General features: G+C 36.6%; 1 protein-coding gene across 11 annotated transcripts in view; it reads right to left on the bottom strand.

The window, feature by feature from the left end:
- UNC79 (unc-79 homolog, NALCN channel complex subunit) overlaps positions 1 to 20756 on the bottom strand; it is a 100836-nt gene that overhangs the window by 22028 nt on the left and 58052 nt on the right. For 9 of the 11 annotated variants that reach the window (XM_052694540.1, XM_052694534.1, XM_052694538.1 and 6 more), the window contains 10 exons: positions 17133 to 17249; positions 15083 to 15166; positions 12713 to 12815; positions 10671 to 10811; positions 7998 to 8036; positions 6997 to 7109; positions 6825 to 6910; positions 5700 to 5873; positions 4131 to 4199; positions 3443 to 3553 (listed from right to left, as the gene is read on the bottom strand). In XM_052694540.1, the coding sequence (XP_052550500.1) occupies positions 3443 to 3553; positions 4131 to 4199; positions 5700 to 5873; positions 6825 to 6910; positions 6997 to 7109; positions 7998 to 8036; positions 10671 to 10811; positions 12713 to 12815; positions 15083 to 15166; positions 17133 to 17249 (1037 nt within the window). The remainder of the gene's footprint in view (positions 1 to 3442; positions 3554 to 4130; positions 4200 to 5699; positions 5874 to 6824; positions 6911 to 6996; positions 7110 to 7997; positions 8037 to 10670; positions 10812 to 12712; positions 12816 to 15082; positions 15167 to 17132; positions 17250 to 20756) is intronic. The other 2 variants (XM_052694542.1, XM_052694535.1) reach the window with 1 other exon arrangement.

Genomic DNA, 20756 nt, shown 5'->3' with positions numbered 1-20756 from the left:
TGCACGTCAGCCAACCACTTGTGCCATGTCAATTTTCAGAACCAGCATTATTTGGCAAGAAGTCGTTTGAAGAACCACTTCATTTTACTTGCTTTGACACTAGCTCCTACTTAATATGTCCTTGCTCAAGGATAGCATGATATTATCCACTTCTGTCTGGTTCACTTGTGACTTTACAAACCTCTGTCGCTGATGGGAATGATCAGTTGTTGCTTTGTCAGATTGAAGAGACTGACTTAGCTGCTCTTCATATGGAGCTCACTCCACAACTTCTTCATTCTTGTTACTTTTACCTGAACTTTCTCCAGTTCTATTATATCATTATTGAGCATGGGGAACAAGAATGGTACGTAATACTCAAGGCAAAAGAGGACACTGATGACCTGCTGGAATGTCTATTCCTCAAACAGTGACTCTTCCTACTGTCATCTGCTTTCATAGTTCTGAGAAACATACACAATGCAGTTAATAATTACATGCCCCAACACACTGGACAGAATTTTCTATCAGCAATCCAACATAGTAGCCTGCACATGCTGGGAGAGAGGTAGAATTCTTGCCAAAAGCATTCAACCACATTAGAAACTAACACCTAAGCTACACAGAATGTAATTGGTAAATTGCTTTGTCAGAACACTAGAAAAGAAAGAGAGGCCTCATGAATCCCAGCTTTCCTTGGCCTTAAGGATGATAAAACAGAGAGACAACTCTTTCTCAAACTACTCCTACCTGTCAAAATTCTTAATGTTTTTTAAGCATAGACAGATGAAGGAAAATCGAGCAAAATGTTTTTAGACATCTGACCTCTTACTTCCTGCTGTTAATCAGGAGTAATGACACTGAAGTCAATGGCCCAGAGCTCACTTCCTACTGAAGTCGCCTCAATACTATCATTCTGCTGCTGATAAATATGTATAAGAACCTCATTTTCTGCCACAGCAGTGCGAAGTCACATTAGCTCCATGAGAATAAAGCCCAGAGCAGACATGTAAACATGGTACCAAAGAATCAAGGATGGAACTCCTCCAGTTTCTGTTCAGCCAAAGCTACCCTCTCAAATGCCTTGCAAACGTTGAACTATGACTTTGCAAATGCAGATGTGTAGAATGTAAAACTATCAAAACTTGTTTCAAACAGTACCTTAGGGTCCAAACTTAGTAAACAGAACAGGTTTTTTATTTGGTTTAACAGAGTAACATGCTATCTCTCCAAATAATCCATGAGAAAGCAGAAAGTCTTTATATTTGCCTCCGTTGCTACTGCAGTAATTAAAAATACTGAGGATATACCCTCAGTTCTTCCAAAATTTCAATAGGAAAACCTTAGTATGTACAGTTCAGTGGAATACTCCATTTACTAAACAGTATATTGGTAACAACAGTATGATAGTAAAACACTAAGTTTAGAATGAAGCGTCAGTAGCTATAGGAGTTAAGAAAGCCAAAAAGTATTCCTAAGAGACTTGAGAGGAAAACTGAAGGTAAGATGATGACAATCTAAAAAAGAGACGCTATTCTCAACTTAGAGTTCCAAAAGCATTGAAAAAAAACAAATTGCTGAGCTGGAACAGAATCTCAGACAAGGACATATATCAAACTGATGTGAATCTTCAGACTCAAAGATACGGAGATATTTCTGCCACAAGATATTAGGAAACTGTTGATGATTAAAAAAACAAAAAGGATTTCGAGTGGTCAGGCAGCATTCCTCTCCTTGAAGTATACATTAAAGTGGTTTGCTGCTGGAAGAGACAAAATTCCTTCATACTACAGCTGCAAGTTGTTCTGTAAGTTTTGTTTGAGCCAGTAAAAACTAACAATTAATTCTGAATAGTTGTAATGCTCTCAAATTATTTTCCTCCTGCAATTTGCTTCTACGTGGTATTCTATCACAAACAGCACTATTCGGTTACAGAATTGTCCACTGCACAGAGAGTACAACTAGCTGTTTTTTTTCTAAAAGCATTCATTAATTTGTTTTTTCCAATGTAAAACCAGGCACGCTTTCTTCAAGCACGCCTATTTTCAAGTAATAACTTGGATAATGTATTATGAAGTTCCACTAAATTAAGCGTTTTGTGGCTAAAAATTGCAGGAGAACATTCACTAATGATTCCATTTATGGGTCACAAGGTTGCATTAAACTAAATCAAGGAGCTTTTACCAAGTGCTATAATCCTAGCTTCCTGCATGCAATTAAGACACAATACAGTTATAGAATATTGAACCAGGAAGCATGCAAGAAAAACACTAGGTTGTTTAATATCATGTTTTAATAAAATTTTAATTAAATAACTGAAACTATGGAGGCAGTATGAGGGGAGTGAAATACTTCCTGTATTTCACCATTTGCTTTAGAAGGCATACACGAAATTGCCTTATCAGATCTCAAATGCAGCAGTTGTTTCAACTTTAAATGTGTGGGGTTTTTTTTACTGTTTCAGTGAAATCTCAGCCAATTCTCAGTTAACATTTTTCTCATTTTACTTTGCTTTGCCCAAAGCCTGAACTATAGATCTAACTCAAATTACTTCCAGTAATTGGAGAATCTCTTCTGTACTCAGGGGTTTTTTTCTTTCACAAATTCTTCTCTTTCAAATGAGACAAAAAAGTAATATTTGCTTTCTGCAATTAAACATACTAATAGTTTCTCTTAATGCTTCAACCCATTGCATTTGGTGAAAGGATTTTGTATTATCTTGTGGTGCATCTTTTCTGTGAGAGTATCATTGCTTTTTTTGTTTCATTGTTAATGCATATTCAGTGATTTTAAGTGTTGCATGCATTAAGTGATGTTAACTTTTCACCAATTGCAATAAAAATGAAGCTGACAAGTAACTGAGTGTTATTTGTATACTGTATCTTTCAACCAGAATCTTAAAAACTTTCTCCAGATGTTTTGTTTTCTTTTCTACTCAGCTGAGAGCTATGCACACCAAAGTGAGATACTTAATACAGAATTAAACAGGATCCTAACTTGTGGAGTATTCCGCTGCGATCAGCAATCTGCTAACTCCCCTCACAGCTTGGCTTTCAAGTGGCACTATTAGGAATATTTAGGTTTTTATTGTATAAAATATGTGGCTAAATCCGTGCACTAGGAAATATACGATTATACAGACAGTCACGCATGAATACCAAATGTCATCTCTAAGAGGGAAACATTTTCAAAAGTTGTGAAATCATATCAAAGCTCTTTTTCTGAGCAATGCTTTCAGTAGGTTCCCTTTAACTATTTATACTGGGAATGTGAAATTCAGTGTTATTGATAGGTGCTGCATCATCATCGCTACTTGATTAGCCAAGCTACATTAAAACCGTTAACATGTTTGAAACTTGACACTGATTTCATCTTCACTCACAAATATCCTACTTGATGGTAGTAGGACTTTGTCTGTCCTATTTTCAGTGGTCTCCAATGGAAGATATAATCTCATTGTTACCTTAGTGAAGGCTCGGTAGCACAAACCACACAGTTCCACCAGGTAGGCCAAAGTGAAGACAGCATTCTGAATGACAAAACTTAGTAATTTTGAAAAAGGCTCCAGAAGACTCTGCAATGACATGATTTAGGGAAATCAGAACTGGTTGCTCAGCAAAACAAAAGGCATTCCATCTCAGATATATCTGAATGGAACACCAGCATTATTGTTCAGAAACGATTTTGCTGTGATCTACACTGCTTCAGTCAAATGGCTATTCTATCTACCAAGTAACTTCATGCTTGTACAACAAATTAGAAAAAAAAAGAATTTTTTAAAGCTTATTCTCTAGTGTTTACGAGACATCAGAGATTCTACAGTGCTTATACAGGAGAACCTTACTGATCTCAGACGAACTGTGCTAGTGAGAACTGCTGAATTGGCCTCTGAGGAAGTTCGTTACTTTTTTTTTTTTTTTAGTGGAGAATATCAAATCTTTAAGATACACACTCACACCCACAAATGAATGCAATCCTACCCACACTTCACAGTAACCAAGGTTCCAAAGCTCTTACCATTCTCCACCATGCATCAGATTGCACAATTTTATGCTTAAGTATTATGTTTTCCTAGCTAGTGCATAAAAACACATTTGCAGAATAATGCAGGCTGGTTGAACAGGAGGCAACAGAATGTTCTTGAAACTTACCCTAGTGGCACTAGTGGTAGGTATCTTCAGCAAGCAAATCATTATTCTTAAACTAGAATCTAAAGAACACTGTGGAAATTTTGAAGGGAAAAAAAGTTAGTACCTTTCTGTGTACATCTCTTACTTTTAGTGGTGGCAGCTATTAATAAGCTACAGGTGAATTCTGAAAAATGATCTCGACTGATTTTTAGTTACTTTGCCTCAATTATTACTTATCTCTGAACATGTAATCATATCCCCTCAATGGTAGCATAACTACCTGAAGTCTCAAGAAAATTTGATAAAAGTGCTGGTTTTAGAACACTTACATTTACCTTTTGTATTACAAAAATCTCCTTGAAATACATTCCCACTGTAGTGAAAATGGATTTAAAAACTGAGTGAATTAGCACCATCTATCTCACTTCTGTGATTGTCCTGGACTATGATATTTCCCTGTATATCAAGATAGGGCTGGGCCCCATGGCATTAGAATAAGCTCTGGCAATAGCTGCTCCAGAGGCCCCATTAGATATGTTCCCTAAGGTGCAATTGATTTTTCTTCTGTGTAAATCACACAGGTTGCAACAGTGAGCGGAATTTCAAGGATCTGTCCTTTGTCTCACCTTGTCCCAGGTGCAAACGTCTAGAAGAGCAAAGAGTCATATATGACCCTGGAGGACAGGTGATTGTTTTATTTCTACCACTAATGACATTTCCCACAAATAAAGGGAAATCATAGTAAACACTCCATCTAAATGGGCAGAACCAAGGAATTTAATTTTTCATATAGCTTGAGAGTGACACAATTTAAAAAGTAATTTACAAAGTTAGATGCTGGATCCTTCAGCTCACACTGATCAACATGCCTTTGCACAGAAGAAATTATTGCTTGGCCCATTCATGCTGAGAGAAAAGAAGTCAGAATAAGAGTATCAGAATTCCATGTTTACTAGAAAGAATCAGAAACTTTTTTGTGTGTTAACTAAAAAAAACATCACGAAATGCATACAGTAGGAAATAAGGCCTCTCTGCTTTGAGCACTCAAGAATAAGAGCCCAAAACTTCTAGTTTCAGTTTTCATATACATTCAGTTTCCATCCATATATAGCCATGGTCAAACAAGCAGGCTGGGCCCAGCTATGGGAATAGTTCCAGTAGTCTCACATTTTACTCTGCCTGTCTGAGTATTGTGTACTTTTAGCAAATTAATTAGGTTGTGCTGGCCTTCTTTTAAGATTTAGTTAGTTTTAACAGTTAAAGCCAAACAGATGCCAAAACACTGATTCTCTCAAATGCAGTAATCTACTCTGACAAAGTCGGGTTATGGAAAGCGTAGAAGGGAAAAAATATCTAACAAAGAGTGAAGGAGTACCTTCCTGGTCAGAGTTGTTATTGCTTCCTATTATTAAATATTATTAAAGGAGATAGATTGGGAGTACAATAAATGTAGTCTTCTGTAAACATTAGTTGCATCATTAGAAAGCATTCAAAACCACCTGTACTCTGGCTCTCATCCACAACTTTCCCACTGTTTCTGGACATCCTGACCAATGCTAGTAAAGCTCATTTCAAACGTCTATATCGTACCTTAAGTGGCAAAACACAAGGGAGTTTGGTAAGGAAGGTCTGAAACTGATTACTAATTGTAGTCCAAAGGTTGCTGGGAGAATCCATTGGCAAGGCTTCCATAAAGGTAGCAATATTTTCCAAACAGCGTAGCATCGCACCCCCTGCTGGTAAATTCTTTTTGTTATTTAAACCCTGGGAAACAAAATGACAACTATAAACAAATGGCCGCTTAAACAATATTTGGAACTTCAGAGGTTAATTTTTCATATTAAATACTATTTACATCCTGTATAGTACTAATGATGAAATGTTGTCTGAGGAATTTCACCTGAGTTTGTGATAGTTAAGTCTAGTTCATTTCCTAAAGTATGACCAAGAGATTTCAATATCAAAAGCTTAAGATACTGAACTTTGAGAGAAAATTTTATACACGAGGTCCTAACTCTTATGCTGCTTATATTGTCATGGCACTAAAAAAAGAAAGCACAACTCATATTAACCAGTAGCTTGTCCATATTTTCCTTTGGCTAATTTTGAAGAAGCCATTAATGTTCAGTAAGTGATGCACAATTTTTTGGCTTGTGTATGAAGGACAGGACTGGAAAGATGTACATAGTTTTAAAGTTCTATCAGAATCTTTGGATTCTGTTTGTGTTTGAAGGAACACCTATGTTCTTGGAAGAGCAGGAGTATGGAAGTGACTAGTACTCGTGGGATGCTAAAAGTTACAATAGAAACAAGCCAAGAGCACAGAAGGAAGTTGGCAGAAAGCAGGCAATAGATCTCTGGATTATTTAAAGAAAGTGCCATCTGACACAGATGAGAAAGCCAATATAGGAGGATAAACATTTCCAAACACCAGAAATAGTGCAGGGAAAGAGATGGCCTAAGCTGCTAAGGAATAAGACAGCTCCAGGAGCTGGTCTGTGGGAAAAAAAAGAAAAGAAAAAAAGCTATCAGTGAGAATAAAACCCAGAAGAAAAATGGTGAACTTCCAGTGACAAAAAATTTAAAAAAATTAAAAATTCACATTGCTTTCAGTGATATAAGTTTGAACTCCTAATGCATGAGGAGAGGTGGCTTCAGTAAGTCTGGTAATGCTTAATAAAGCCAGTAACATTAATAGTGGGATAGCCAACATACCTCTAACAGCTGGCTTAGAGCAGCAATAGAACTCAGCTCACTGAAGTCCATAAGGGATGTGGCTAAGGTCCGTAAGAAACTTCCATCTGAAATTGGAATGACATTTTTTCACTAGGTGTTCACACAGGGGTAACTGTAGGGGTCAGAAATGTACTCAGGTACTGTAGATCACCTTTAATATTGCTCTGGAAGAGCTGGGGGAAGATGCCATTGGGAGCCAGCTGATGGAACACACAGCGGAGGAACTGCTTGGCCACACCTGCAGCATTTCCAGGGATCATCATGCTGGAATGAAAGGAAGGAAAAGAATGTATAGAAATTGCCTTGCAGATGAAACACCTCTCTAACCTGAAAACATAGTGATAATAAATAAGATTCTATTTTTTCTTAATTACAAAAGTGTTCAGTTATGAGAAAGACATAAGCAGAACTTTCCTGATTCAAAAAAGTTATTAATTTTACTTTATTAATTCAGGTCAACTATTCAGAGATGGAATTCTACTTTTGCTTGTGAGCTGTCAGGTTTTGAAATACAATCCTGCTCTCACCTTGTGGATTTCAGTGGTACAGATTCTTGGTTTTACCATAAAACACAAGAGAAATAGGTAAATATGCACATTACAATTATTAATTTGCTTCAAGAGTTTAAATATTTCCTGATTTCTCACAAATTGAATGGTTTTGTTTAAAAAAAAAAAAAGAAAAACTAAGTTATCTATTTACTCCTAAACTGCACTTCTTAGCATTTTTTTGCAGCTTTTCAAAACAAATTTATCCTATTCAGCATCTTTTTTTAAGTGATGAGACATCACTGTAAGGGGATCCATGGCTGAGGATGACTCACTTCACCTCAGTTCACTGAATGAAGTTTATCAAGATGAAGACAGTTTATCAAGGCAAACACTGAGCAAACACTGAACAAGCTAAAATGATCTGCAATGAAATTCTGGAAATCACGAGGCATTTTAAATGAATCTGATTTTTTTTTATTCACTACATATGAATACGAGTTCCTGTTCATGTTGATGAGGCAAAAAATATATGAAATGAAACTCTCACTTAGAAACTTTAAAAAAAAAAAAAAAAAAAAAAAGATTACATTTAATTGTTTCATGACCAAGGAGGATATTGCTTTAAATTCATTGCTGGATAAGGTATCTTTTGCTACTATACCTTTCTGCTTGATTAGAGAAACTGGTACTTGATGCCAACCTGCAACAAAAATAACAACAATTGAAGCTCATATGCTTTTAAGCTTTTTTGTGTTCCATTTTAAATAAAGTCAGTAGACTCTCTAGCTAAAAAATAATAATAATGATAAACAAAATTTCTACAGAATGTTTAAAATGCTACCAGAAATTTCTCCTGAAGTGCTCTTAAATTCACACAAATCATACTGGAACAACATATAAACTCTAACCAGTTCTGTAACAAATACTTCCCAGATTTGAAGACAATTCTACTTCCCTTCCTGTTTCAGAATGATGAAAATGAAGTGAAAACTACTGTCACATGCATATCTAAAACAATTACTAATCTAAAAGGATGTGGCGAAGAATAAACTTTGCCAGAAGCTGCATACTAAGTGAATTGTTTCTGATTAACACAGCAGCATAGACTGAACCAAAATTCTCCACTTGGCAATCTGAAGTGAGGCTTCACATTTCAGATTTTGGCACTTAAATAAGTGGCTTAATTTCAGAAACAGTAAGTACATCAGTGCTCTTACAAAGTCAGATGCGAAAGTCAGGGGGTTCTCAAAAATCACATCATCCATTTTTAGTACCTAAATGTAGACTAGGAAGCCCAAAATGGGAATCCATTTGAGAAAATACTTAATAAAAGCATAAAGCAAATCACACACTTAAGTATGCAGAACATGTAAACAGAGTCAGAGCTTATACTATCAAAGCAATGCACATTCCTAAAAGTCACTAAAAGTTGGAAGCATCACCTACATACAAAATGTCATGTAATTTTTACTTTCATCTGGTACACATCAGTATTTCAGCTGGTATAAGATACAACTGAATTGCAAGTTCATAGAAAAAGACCAGTTTGCATCAGCTGATGAACTGGCTTTTAACATTTATCTTTGATTCAAGATCCTTTCAGAGTAGATTTAGCATTTGCTTAATCCTCTGTCAGCCTCAGTTCAGAAGGCAGTTTCTTCTCCAGTCTCTGCTACAAACCAAAAGAAGGATTCTAAAGCAGCTCAGTCAAGTGACTGAGCCAGAATGGATGGTGATTTCCATTAATGATGCATGACAAGCTGGACACACAGCATACATTCAGCTGTGAAATAATCTCAGGTTGGATAATGCAGTGGATTGAAGATAAAGTTGTCCCAGCATAAATCAGAAAAAAATCAAGAGAGTCCATGACTGCACTCTTGTTAAGAGGAGCCTAGGCTAAAATAAAATGTATTTTCTGATTTGAAAATTAATTCTGAGTGAAAATAGGTCTGAGGCCACCTTCAAGCAATACAAGCCTAAACCCTGGAATAACTAAAGCATCAGCTTACCTGAAAGTGCTTGCAGATTTCTGCAGAATTTGGTGGAACTAATTACATGCCAAGAGACATCACAGCTATTTTCCCAAAATCTACTGAATTTTCAGAAACAAAAGCGTAACAATTTTCTTCTGAAAGAAATCAAAGTCATATGCAAAGTTTCTCCCCTCCATCTGAATGCTATAATGCAAGCATGTTGTTGAAGGACTGTTGTTCTTATTTGTTTTATAATAAACAAAACATTTAAGTTCTGATTTTCAAATGGAAAGATGTCATGAGACACGAACTATATTAAATACTTGGGAACATCTAAAGCTTTTTGAAATTAACAGCTTGCATGTGTTGATCACTGGCACTCTAAATATTATTTGAACAAACTCTCATCACCATCTCCACTTATTACCTCATTTCTTACGTTCAATGTAATTCTGTTCTAGATAGCCACTTACTGCTCTTAGAATTTGCCAGAAAAGGCAGCTAGTAGGAACAACATGGGACATTTACCAAAAATACTTCATGCTGCATGCCATATGCTGCTTTAAAAAAATCAGTTTCCTCCAAAAATGCAGCATTCCTTCTTCAGAGCACAGGAAAAGTTAAACCACTCAGCCCTCATCCCTGATAATTTATCTTCCAATTGATTCACTCTCTATGACTTCTTAATGACTGCTAGTTCTGTACTGACAAGAATAACACAGAAAGGAAAGTATCTGTCTAATTAGAAATTTTGCCTCCACTAGAATTCATCAGCAGTGAACTGCAGCACTGGAATTAATGAAAAGAGAGGACTTGAATAGTAGCTGTGTTTAAATGGAAGTGGGAGATGGGGAGGCAGGGCTGTAAAGAGCCATGTCCCTGCACAAGTCAGTCAAGCAACTTCAGACACTGAAAGTAACATGAAGAGAAGAGCTGTGCCATTCTGCACAGAAAGTTGCTCAGAAGTTTGTTTTGAAACACACAGAATGCATCTCTCCCACATCTTAAGCAACAAGTTGTGAAAGCAGCTGAAGCAGCAGTGACAAGTACTACAATACAATGGTGCATTTCAGTTATCCAGTGCATGCTAGGTGAAAGTCACAAAGATTAACAGTAGAGATGCCAAACATTTAAGACATTATCAAAGACAACTTGATAGAGCAGCTGGTTAGGAAGCCAAAACACGCAAATTTTTAGTTCTAATAAGCAAATAAAATATGGTTGAGGAACCTGAAAAATTCTTCAAGTAAGCAGAACCAGATATTATATATAGCTTCATATAATGAAGTTTATGTAAACTCAATTACAGGCACAAAATTCTTTCAATCACATGGAAATGAGGGCAGGCCTGAATTTACCTTCCAACAGACTGCATGATGTCTAACAGTAGAGGAGCAGCCAAGTCTGGACTAAGGTGAATGAAGGTTGAGAGCACAACTATTGCCAGGCCTAGTGTTTCTTCATCATATTCCTCAAGAATTGCTCCACAATCATGGCATCTGCAAGGAACAGTAAAACAGACATTGAGAAATTCAAAACAATGCATCCAGGCATATTTATATTTATATGTCTTTTTAAAGTACTATAATTTAGTACTTTCTATTCAGAATTAATTTAGTAAAAAATGTAATTGTGATCTTTCTATAATTAACTGAAGTCCATGGCTTTCAAATATTAACAAATGTTTCCATTAGCTGCACTGGCTGTTTTTGCACTGACGAAGGAAGAGCACAGTGTATGTCTAAGTTTTGAGTCCTACACTGGTAATGCTTAGCTACTTCCCTCACTCTGTATTGGACTGTTTCAGTTTGCACTACCCAAGAGGAGTCTATCACAATGAAGACTAGCCCTAGCAATGTTAGCATCAGCCAGTTCATGCCACTTGGTTTCAGGCAAGGGCTCATGTCCCTGGCACTTTTCTATATAGCAGCATAGACACAATGACATACATAGATGATTTCAAAAAGAGAGAACAATTTCACATTGTCCTTTCTGTCATGAATTATGAGTAACAGATTATGCAACTAAAAGCAATAACATGATTGGCCTCCGCAGCATTTATTACTCTTAAGGAAATGAAAGACCAATCAGAAGAACAGAGCCTTAGACTTTGGAGAAACCTCCTTTTCCAGGACAAATTTGCTTCTGAGTCACTTACTCCTCTTGAAATACTAAAAGACAACCAAAGAAGTTCTGAAAGAACTCTCCGATGTCTAATTATAAAGACGATGTCAGACTCAGGAGAGATGAGACAGGCTTTCAAAACTGAACACGAAAAACAAACCAATGTGGGAAACTAGCCCAGTTTGCTCAATTTAATCAAATCAGTTGCTACTGACTCCAACAGATTGTGATATTTCAACCTAATGGAATTGTACAGGCAATTTTCTTGACTTTGTCACTAAACAGAACGAAAATATGCCAATAAAGTCATGAAAATCAAGCTCAGCTGGTCTACATGTAAACAGGTAAAATAAAACATTAACATGTAGACCAGCAGAGCTTGATTTTTGCTAGAGCTAGAGCTTTGGAGAATTGACCAAAGGATGTGACAAAGATAATCCTCAACTTGAGGATCCTTCACTTTGTCACACTATAAGGTCTGCTTCCAGTCACAGTCTGCTCAGTGGCCTTAACCAGTGATCATCCTAGTAGATCTGTTTACTGGACTGAGCACAGCAGCACAATCAGGAACTTACAGTTTCTATTCATAGTTTTCCAGTAATTCAACACATACCTCCCTTGTGAAAGCTTTCCTTCTCCATTAAATGAGTACACTTAATACTTATTTCAGAGGCATTTTAATCAACAAGTAGATGTTTGCAAAATCCTTTGAGATTAGTGCTATGTTGGTAACAGAAGTGTTGATTGATAATCACAACTTCCTACTTCAACTGAAAACCAGAAATATTTGAAAAATAACCTTTTTTCTTCCTAAGGTGAGAGTGGTTTCAGTGATCACAAGAAACCATTGATTTAAAATAGGGAACAGTACAATTTCACCCATTTAAGCAATCAGTTTTAATTAAAGAAAAATCCAAAATTTATGTTTCCCAGTGTCCTCAGTAGGTTACATATATTGTATAATTCTAATCATCCAATTAACCAGTTTTAAATGAAGGGTAGAAACTGTGTCCCTTCCCCTTCACGTACATACAGTAGCATGAGTTGTGTTCTCACCACTGCAAACTCACAGATATCCCACTGAGTTAGAAACACATCTTGTGGGCAGTGTTTTGAACATTTTTAACTTAGAATAAAATATATTAATTAATTCAAAAAAGATAGCGTACGGTTAAAAGATAAAAAAAAAACTTTATTTCTGTTGAGTATATTTATATTTACTTTGATCTATATTAAGTTTAACTAGTTTTTTGAAAGAAACAGAAAATGAACTTACTTGTCAGTCATCACAGTGGGCTGATCATCAGCAAATTCTTCTGGTGCAGGTACAAACATACTGACTATACTGGGTGCTGACAACAAGCTAGATTTTGTGGCACCTTTAGGCAGCAAGGAACAATAAAAACAGAAAAGCAAAAGGAAATCACTAAGCAGAATCCCAAACTGCATTGGCCTGAAGATCAGGCTTGTAAGGATGAGCCATAATGATTTGACTGTGCACAGATTAAATATGTATGTCAATAAAAAGATATAGCATGTTCCTCGAATTAACTATGACTATCAGTTAAATATCCTTGAAAAAAAGATAACAAAGAAAAATTCTGGGAAGGGCAGGTGTCTGTGAATCTACTCATATTTAGGAAGAGAGGATAATTCTACAGATTGTATTTGACTGGAGGAAGATTTGCATCCTTCCTCATATGTTCAGGGAATCACCTTGTCACCATTCTTAATGACATAAAGTAAAAAAGTTTGTATGCCTGACCACCATGTCATCAGCTTATTCACAGCATCCCTAACAGAAGCATGAGAGAAAAATCAAAAAAGGGACAGTTAGAAGAAAGAATTTATAAGAACTTGAGAAACACTGAAAGCATTGGAGCTGGTAATTATAAGTGCTTTCCATTTAAAGTCTTCACAAGCATCTTGATTCTACAAAACCGAGTTTTTCATCTGGGAACCCAAAGACAGCACAACTTTGCCCAATACATGAGATTTCTTTAGCACTAGGCAAATTGTGCATCGCTGTTTTCAGAAAGATGTTTATTTAAAATGAAAAGTTGTGTAAAATGGAAAATCCAAACTCTTTGCTTATTTACATTCTTTTTTCCAGAATTAGTCCAGAACAAGGTAGTCTGAGATTCTAACCAGTATGATAGTGTTCTCCCTTAATCCCTTTTTTTTCATTAAGTATTCACGTTAAACAATTGCAGGAGGAGAAAAAAAAAATGCAGAAGAGGTAAGACTCCAACTACTCTAGTTGCAAAGAAAACCTCAGGATGATGAATCCAATGTTAATGGGCTCGTGGGTAAGCCATCAGGAACTTCTATTAAAGTTATGGTGATATATAGGTCATGTCATTCATCTTAGGTATATTTCAGTGGTCATTTAAATATTGTTGGCAGTTTCATCCTCCAGGTTAGCAAGATAGATTTAATTCCTTTGGAAAAATATGTTTGTGCTTTGTATAGCTGGCATGATAGAAACTGCTTTACAACTGTTGCCAGAAAGATCAGCTCCATTAATGAATCCAGGGAACTCAGTTGATAGACACCATCACATCGTGTATAAGCTGCCCCAAAGGCATCTCATTCCAAAGATCTGTCTATGACAAGCACATTTTTTAATCAACTTTTAGAAAAGTATCTATGCCTATCTAATCTGAATTCAATTACATGTTAATGCTACCAACATTCTTTCTGGTTCTTTCCATCTGCAGATTCAAACTTAACATTAACATTAGCATGTTCTGACAATATTTAACTATGGAGGTAGCTTCCCATGGATGCTTAGTTCAGAAAGAATTTCTGATAAGATAATCCCAGCTATTACAGGAAAATCAAATTTAATAGCACCTGTCAGGAAAAATAAGAATCTCAGATTCCATAATATTTGAACTGAAAATACAAGTGCTGAGGTTTGATTTCACAAGATGATGACATCTTACTCAGAAAAAAAATATTTCTTTACATACAGAGTTCACTACTTCATAATTGTTCCCTGAGACTTATCTGGATGTGAACAGACACTCCAGGAAGTCTAGAATATTCTACAGAAATGTAGGACATCATCCAGAACATAAGGAATAGAAGTAGATTTTCCATATATTTCCAGCCAATTACTTTCCCCTTAACAAAAAATCAAGATCTATCATGAATTTAGAAGTTCACTGTCATCTTCTCCAGATAGATGGCCCATTGCAGCATGCAAGTACTAATAGCTGTCATAATGCAGGACACAATGTTGGGATAGAATTCAACTACTCAAAAATGTCCTTCACTCTTTTACTGAGCAGAAGAAAAAAAACACAATTTAGTTGGAAGAAGATAGGTCACTGCCACACTACAAGATTGTAAGAAAATCTGTACATCTTTGGCTATGAGGATATTGAACTGGCAACTTCCAGTTTGACAGCACAAGCCCAGCCAGAGAAAACACTAGCAGAAAGCCAGTGCCTCTCATCAGCTGACCCTGTCTTGAACGAAGAGATTTATCTAATACTTTCTCAATAATTTGTTCTGCAGGACAGTTGAGGGCTTTAAGGTAGCTGAATGGAACACAAAATTCACTGGTATTTGGTACTAATGAGAAAACATTCCTAGTAGTCTTTGCAGAGAGATCAGGTCAACTGGACACTGAACTAACCTCTGATTCTTAGTGGTGGTCCCTCCAAGTCAGGGTTTAGGCAAACAGGTACATTGCATAGCCGCTTTCCATGCTGTATCTGCTCTGTGAATAAATACAGAACTTCAGTCTCCATCACTATGAATCCAGTATGTCACCAGCACAAGAAGATATAAACAGTTAAACCAAGAAAAAGACAAATAAAACAGCTTGGGGGGGTAGGGGGGAAGGAAAAAAAAAAAAAAAAAAAGGTAATTTTTAAGAATAGAAAGAGCAAAAGAAAAAGGGAGGAATGGAAAAATAGAAGTCCACAAAGGAAAAGTAACACATTACAGAACACCAAAGAAGGCATTTTGAGAAATCCGACTAAACAAGAAATGAAGAGCTAACTGTAAAGATTCAACAAGGTATGGAATATAAGAGCCACAATAATAAAAAATAAATGTTTAGAAATACCACAGACTAGAAGTTAATGTATAGCTTGTTCTGACAGATGCTAAACATGCAATGATTTTAATGTACAGATAACAAGTTTGAGAAAGAAAGGTTTGAAATAAGAAATGAGAAGCATGGTACCTACCCGTGTTTAAAAAAATAGAAAGCATGCATGGACCAAGCTTGCATCATATAATTCTGCATTATAACAGTTGTTACACTTGAGTGTGAGTCTCAAAACTGTAGTGTGACATTGAAATGACTAGCAGTCAAACTGACCATTTGTCCTGAAAAAAAATTAATCTGCCCAAAAAGTGTTTTTACTTTAAAGCTAGTGGTTGAAAAGGAGACTGAGAGATGCAAAGGTTTCTGGAAGAAAACACTTTACTTAGTATCTCCACCATTGGAGGCCTTTAGTTGTTTTGAATGTTAGGCAGAAAAGTAGCAGATGTTATGAAGAAATCTAGTGGGTTTGGAACAAGGTTAACAAGATGGAACTCCTATGTGGTTTTGAGTATTGACCTGTTACTCTGAAATGTAGGATAAATACTTCTCACAGAAGGACATTAGTAACTTCTTTATCTCTAAAAACCCATCTGAAATTTGAAGTGATACCAACTAAGTCTCTTTAACAAACAAACTTACTTGCCAATAAGACAAAAACCTTTGCTACTAATGACAAATTCTCCCCTTGATGATTTAAGGATCTCATGCTGAGCATGCCACTTGGCAGACTGAACCATCAGAAAGGAAAGACCTGAGGTATACGCTATACCTTTAGCCATGTTTCAGATACAACATTTTGTTTGATGGAAATGGAGGCTGAAGACTGAATTAAGCAAAACCTTGAGCACAGCTGTCCAGAACCGGTAGACATTCATTCAACACACTAAATTACACAAGGGGTTTTAAGCATTCTTTTCTCCGGACACATATAGACCTTCTCATAAGTTCATAAGCACAATTCCATAATGTCACTAACATCAAGATGGGCAATGAATGATCAAGTCTCTAATACAAATTATAATTAATTCATTGTTTATTGGTATCTGCTGTCAATTTGAGCACAAGAGAACAATTTTTAAAGAAGATATTTTAAAAAAAAAGTAAAACTCTTCACATGAAGAATGAGGAAATTATGTGCTTATTTCCATCTTCATTGTCTGCTTTATTTTCATCTTGAGTGGTGAAAAAGGGTCAGTAAATGGAAAACAAGCTTCAGGTGTTCAGCATGAGCTGACAGAAACTTCATTAAACAGGGAAATGAAACTGGATAGTACAGCGTGCAAATCCTTAGTGTACCAACACTGTTGTAAACATATATGCAAATTAATGATTCCATGCATCAAGATGAAATTCTATACTTAATGAAATCAACAGAAATACTTCCATTTCAATCAGCTAGGTCCCCAGTATAAAAAATTATGGGGACACCATTGTACCAGAGGGGCTACATCCCAAATATCCCAACTCATACCAGGTGAGAATCTGCTATTTACTATGCAGATTTCTCTTTAGACTTGAGACTGATTATTTACCTGCAAAGGTAGAATAAAAACACCTACTTTTCTAGTGGATTGATACAGAAAGTAATTGGTTTAAGAAATAAAAATAAGGAACAATAAACGCAGCTCACCAGTATCCCAAGTGCTGATATTGTGGGGAGCACTAGACTGGTGTTCCAGCTGCCTCTTCATTAGCTGGTTCATTGTCAGAGCTCCCAAAGAGCCTCTTTTCATTTGTCTGAACTGAGCTGCAAGTTAGAAATGCAAAAGGATTTCAAGGGCTCAAACAACACGTAAAACTACTCTTATTTCCTGAACTTACAAGCCAGTATGAGGTAAATAGAGATAGGATATGAATTGCTTGCTCAAGGATCCTGCTCGAGTCAATACACACTTTTCACACAGCTACACAGGGTAAAATTATGGCCAAATGACATATCATAAATGACTTGGATCTAGGATCTTATCTACTGTGCCAATTGTCAGTGCCTTTTTGTCACCAAATATCACAAGTTCTTCAAAATACTACGTATCTGTGCAGTGTAAGATACCCCACGCCGATAGGTGATAAGCTCACGCACTGTGTACTGAGAAAGGAAACGCGGTCTCCTCCCAGCAAAGTATGGAGGATTACTGTATCTATGCTCACTAGTAGGGAAAAAAATCTGTTTTGCTTACTGTGTTCCATCAGCAATCTTCATGCAGAGGCTTCCTAAATACTTGCCTCAGGCATAGTATCTGCACGTTCTTCTAAAACGTAAAGCCAGCATGCTTTTGAAAATGGGTCCACTTCATGACTGCCCTTCCATTCTTCTTCCAAGGAGAAACAAGCCCTTGTCATTTCCTTATCTGACCATTTATAATACCCACTTACATGAGCATTACTACATTATTTTATGGGTTTGTCTCACTAGACAATGCTTCCAGAAAAAAAAAGAAAGAAAAACATTTGTGGACTTCTTATTTAAGACTTTTCTGGTCATGTGTCTTTTGAGTGCTTAAATGGAGAAAGGAATAAACCATATAGTATTCCTGACTTTCTTACTTCCCTCCATTCATAAGGAAAAAATCACATGGAATAACTGAAACACTTTCATTTTGCTAGCTGAACATGAGCAATATAATATATTTTCACCACAGAAATCAAACTCATTTTTCAGAGTATGAAGACAGAGACTATGACTGAACAAACTATGCATCTCCATGCAGGAAAGCTTTACAAATATTGCCATAAGCCTACGTTTAAATGCCTTCCTTAGTAAAGCTCAACAGCAAGGACTACAAATCAAAATTTTCTAATGATTATTTTCATTTGTTAATATGGTTTTAAAACCATATTAATGTTATATCAAGTAGTATCAATCACTTTTAAAAATCCAGAAGTACCTAGCTAAGTTTTGAAAACAAACCCAGACCTTCATGTTATTAACAGTGATGAAGAAGTTCAGACATGAGATAAACTACAAATAAAACTGAGAGGTTGAGTGCCTTAATCCTAAACTCGGTCTATTCAGTGGAAGTTCACACGCAAGCTATTTTACTAAGTGAAGTATTTTAAGTTTTACTTTATTATATCCTTTCAACGTATCAGAGTGCACTTCATTTGGTATTTTTGGTACAAGTACAGCACTGCTGCAAAGTAGTCCCTGTATAACTAAATTTCTGGAATGGAACCAGGCCAGGACTTTATTACGTGCTTTACTTTTTAAGTTATATTGCAGCTGTTTTTCACAGAAAAAAAAAAGTATAATTTTCATCAATTTTAGGGCAAGAATTTTAAATAGACATTTTATCACTTTATCAAGTGCAGCATTTCCTAATGAAAGAATGGCAATTAATGTTAGAACTGACAAGACTGCTTGGAGTGCAGATGACTGCCAAATTTTAGAAAATTATCTCTTTGAATTTTCTTAACAGCTTTTGTGTTTAGAATTTTTAAAAATTTCATGCACATTTCCCATCCTTAGGTTACTCTTAAGTAGGCTTGTATTTCTATTGTTATTTACCTGATTTCTCATGTACAATGATCTCAATTACCAGGAATCAAAAAAGAAAATCCAAAAACGTAAAATCCAGAGAGTTGTCAGCCTTTGAACCATGTTGGAACCAGGCTGACTGCTGTGGACCAGCATGTGACTTTTCCAGTCTATGACTGACTGGTGATAAAGGGCAGGAAGTGGTTTATGATCAGGCGGTCCACAGAAAACCTGTGAATCATGAAGGGATAAATAACTTCCAGATATTATTTGGTAAGTCTTTCATATATTAGTTGTTGATCTGATCAATCACTTTGCTGAGGAATTCTCTCCCCAGGAAGTCCAAAGGCAGTATCTTCCTATCGCAATTTAATGACATGCTTTCTGTGGTCTAGCACTGATTGAACAAGCAACGTTATCTGTTTGTGTTACGAAGTGCCTTGTGTGCACAATCCTGACCAGGACTTCTTATGCAAAGCACTGTAAAGGCATGTAGTAAAAGGCCAAAAATACTTCAGTCAAAATATACAAGGGACACAATGGAAGTATCCAAGCTCCATTTTACAGCAGGAAACCGAGGCACATCGAAAGAAGTAAATTGTTGAGAAAAGTTGAGCTATAAATATCCACTAACTCCTTCAATAAACGAAGGTGAATTCCACCTGGCCCCATGAACTTAGTAAGTTAAGCTTAAATGTTGATCTGACACAGCTGGTCCCTTACAATTCTGGTGACCAGAGATGGGAAGTCAGTGCACCCCTAATCATGGTTCTCCAATTCTGCGGTCTGGGCAGCCCAAGTTAAATACTGAGGTAATAAAAGGTATTAAGCCTCCACTGTTTCCTTCCCTTTACTTTTTTAGGTGACCTCCTCCTGCTCTTCCAACCTGACAAAACTGAAAAAGCCTCTTTTTTTGTCTGACACCACAGTAGACTCAAGTTGTGTTTGGCATTTCACATTTTCTTCCTGCAGATGCAAACTACAGCTCTGTACTCTTTCTGTGAACCCAGGCTTTAGTTGCAGAGGTCAGATATTTTCCAGTTTATTTCCAGGCAGAGTTCCCTGTTCAGACAGGCCAGGCTTTTGCTCCACTTACTTGACTTTGCTGTACAGTGGGATTGCACACTTAAACTGTTGTAGTTCAGAAACATCCTCAGGTACCCCGTGGGACCTCTCTAGCTGCTTACTCTATTCTGCACCTGCTGCTGCTGCTTCCATTTCTGATGCAACTACCAGGGCTTCCTGCAGCTTCCTGCCATTTTGAACTGCTCAGTATGATATAGATACTACTCCAGATTTCATGTACTGGAATTTACAGAAACACAGAGCACTCACTGATACCAGACAGTGATAGGTCTTAACTGGTGGTTATTTAGCTGCTTTTCAGGCTATCATTAAGTGGACGATGAATGTTCAATTCTATGAAATGCACATCTCTCAAGATGCTTTTGGTAAAACCAGAGAGGAAACCACTGTTCCAAGAGCTAATCTAGCATGCCACAATAACATCATCTTTTAATAAGACTGATACTCCAATCTAGCAGCTCACTGTTATCAAAGCAGATCATCCTTTCCCCTTCCTTTCCTACTACCTACAGATGCTGTCCCATCAACATCCAGGTGTCTTACTTAACATTGCCTAGATGGACATGCAATTCTGGGTTTTGTTAAACTATTCCAAGATGCCTCCACCTTCCAATCTTAACTACATCTGTTCTATTAAGCCATGTGACAATAACTTTTACAATCAACCTTGCTCACTTTCCCCTGAGACGAGTA

Source organism: Tympanuchus pallidicinctus, unplaced genomic scaffold, assembly GCF_026119805.1.
Source record: "Tympanuchus pallidicinctus isolate F22 unplaced genomic scaffold, pur_lepc_1.0 scaffold3, whole genome shotgun sequence".
Taxonomy (NCBI): Eukaryota; Metazoa; Chordata; class Aves; order Galliformes; family Phasianidae; genus Tympanuchus; species Tympanuchus pallidicinctus.
The sequence above is the reverse complement of the archived record's forward strand: the minus strand, read 5'-3'. Positions and strand labels throughout refer to the sequence as shown.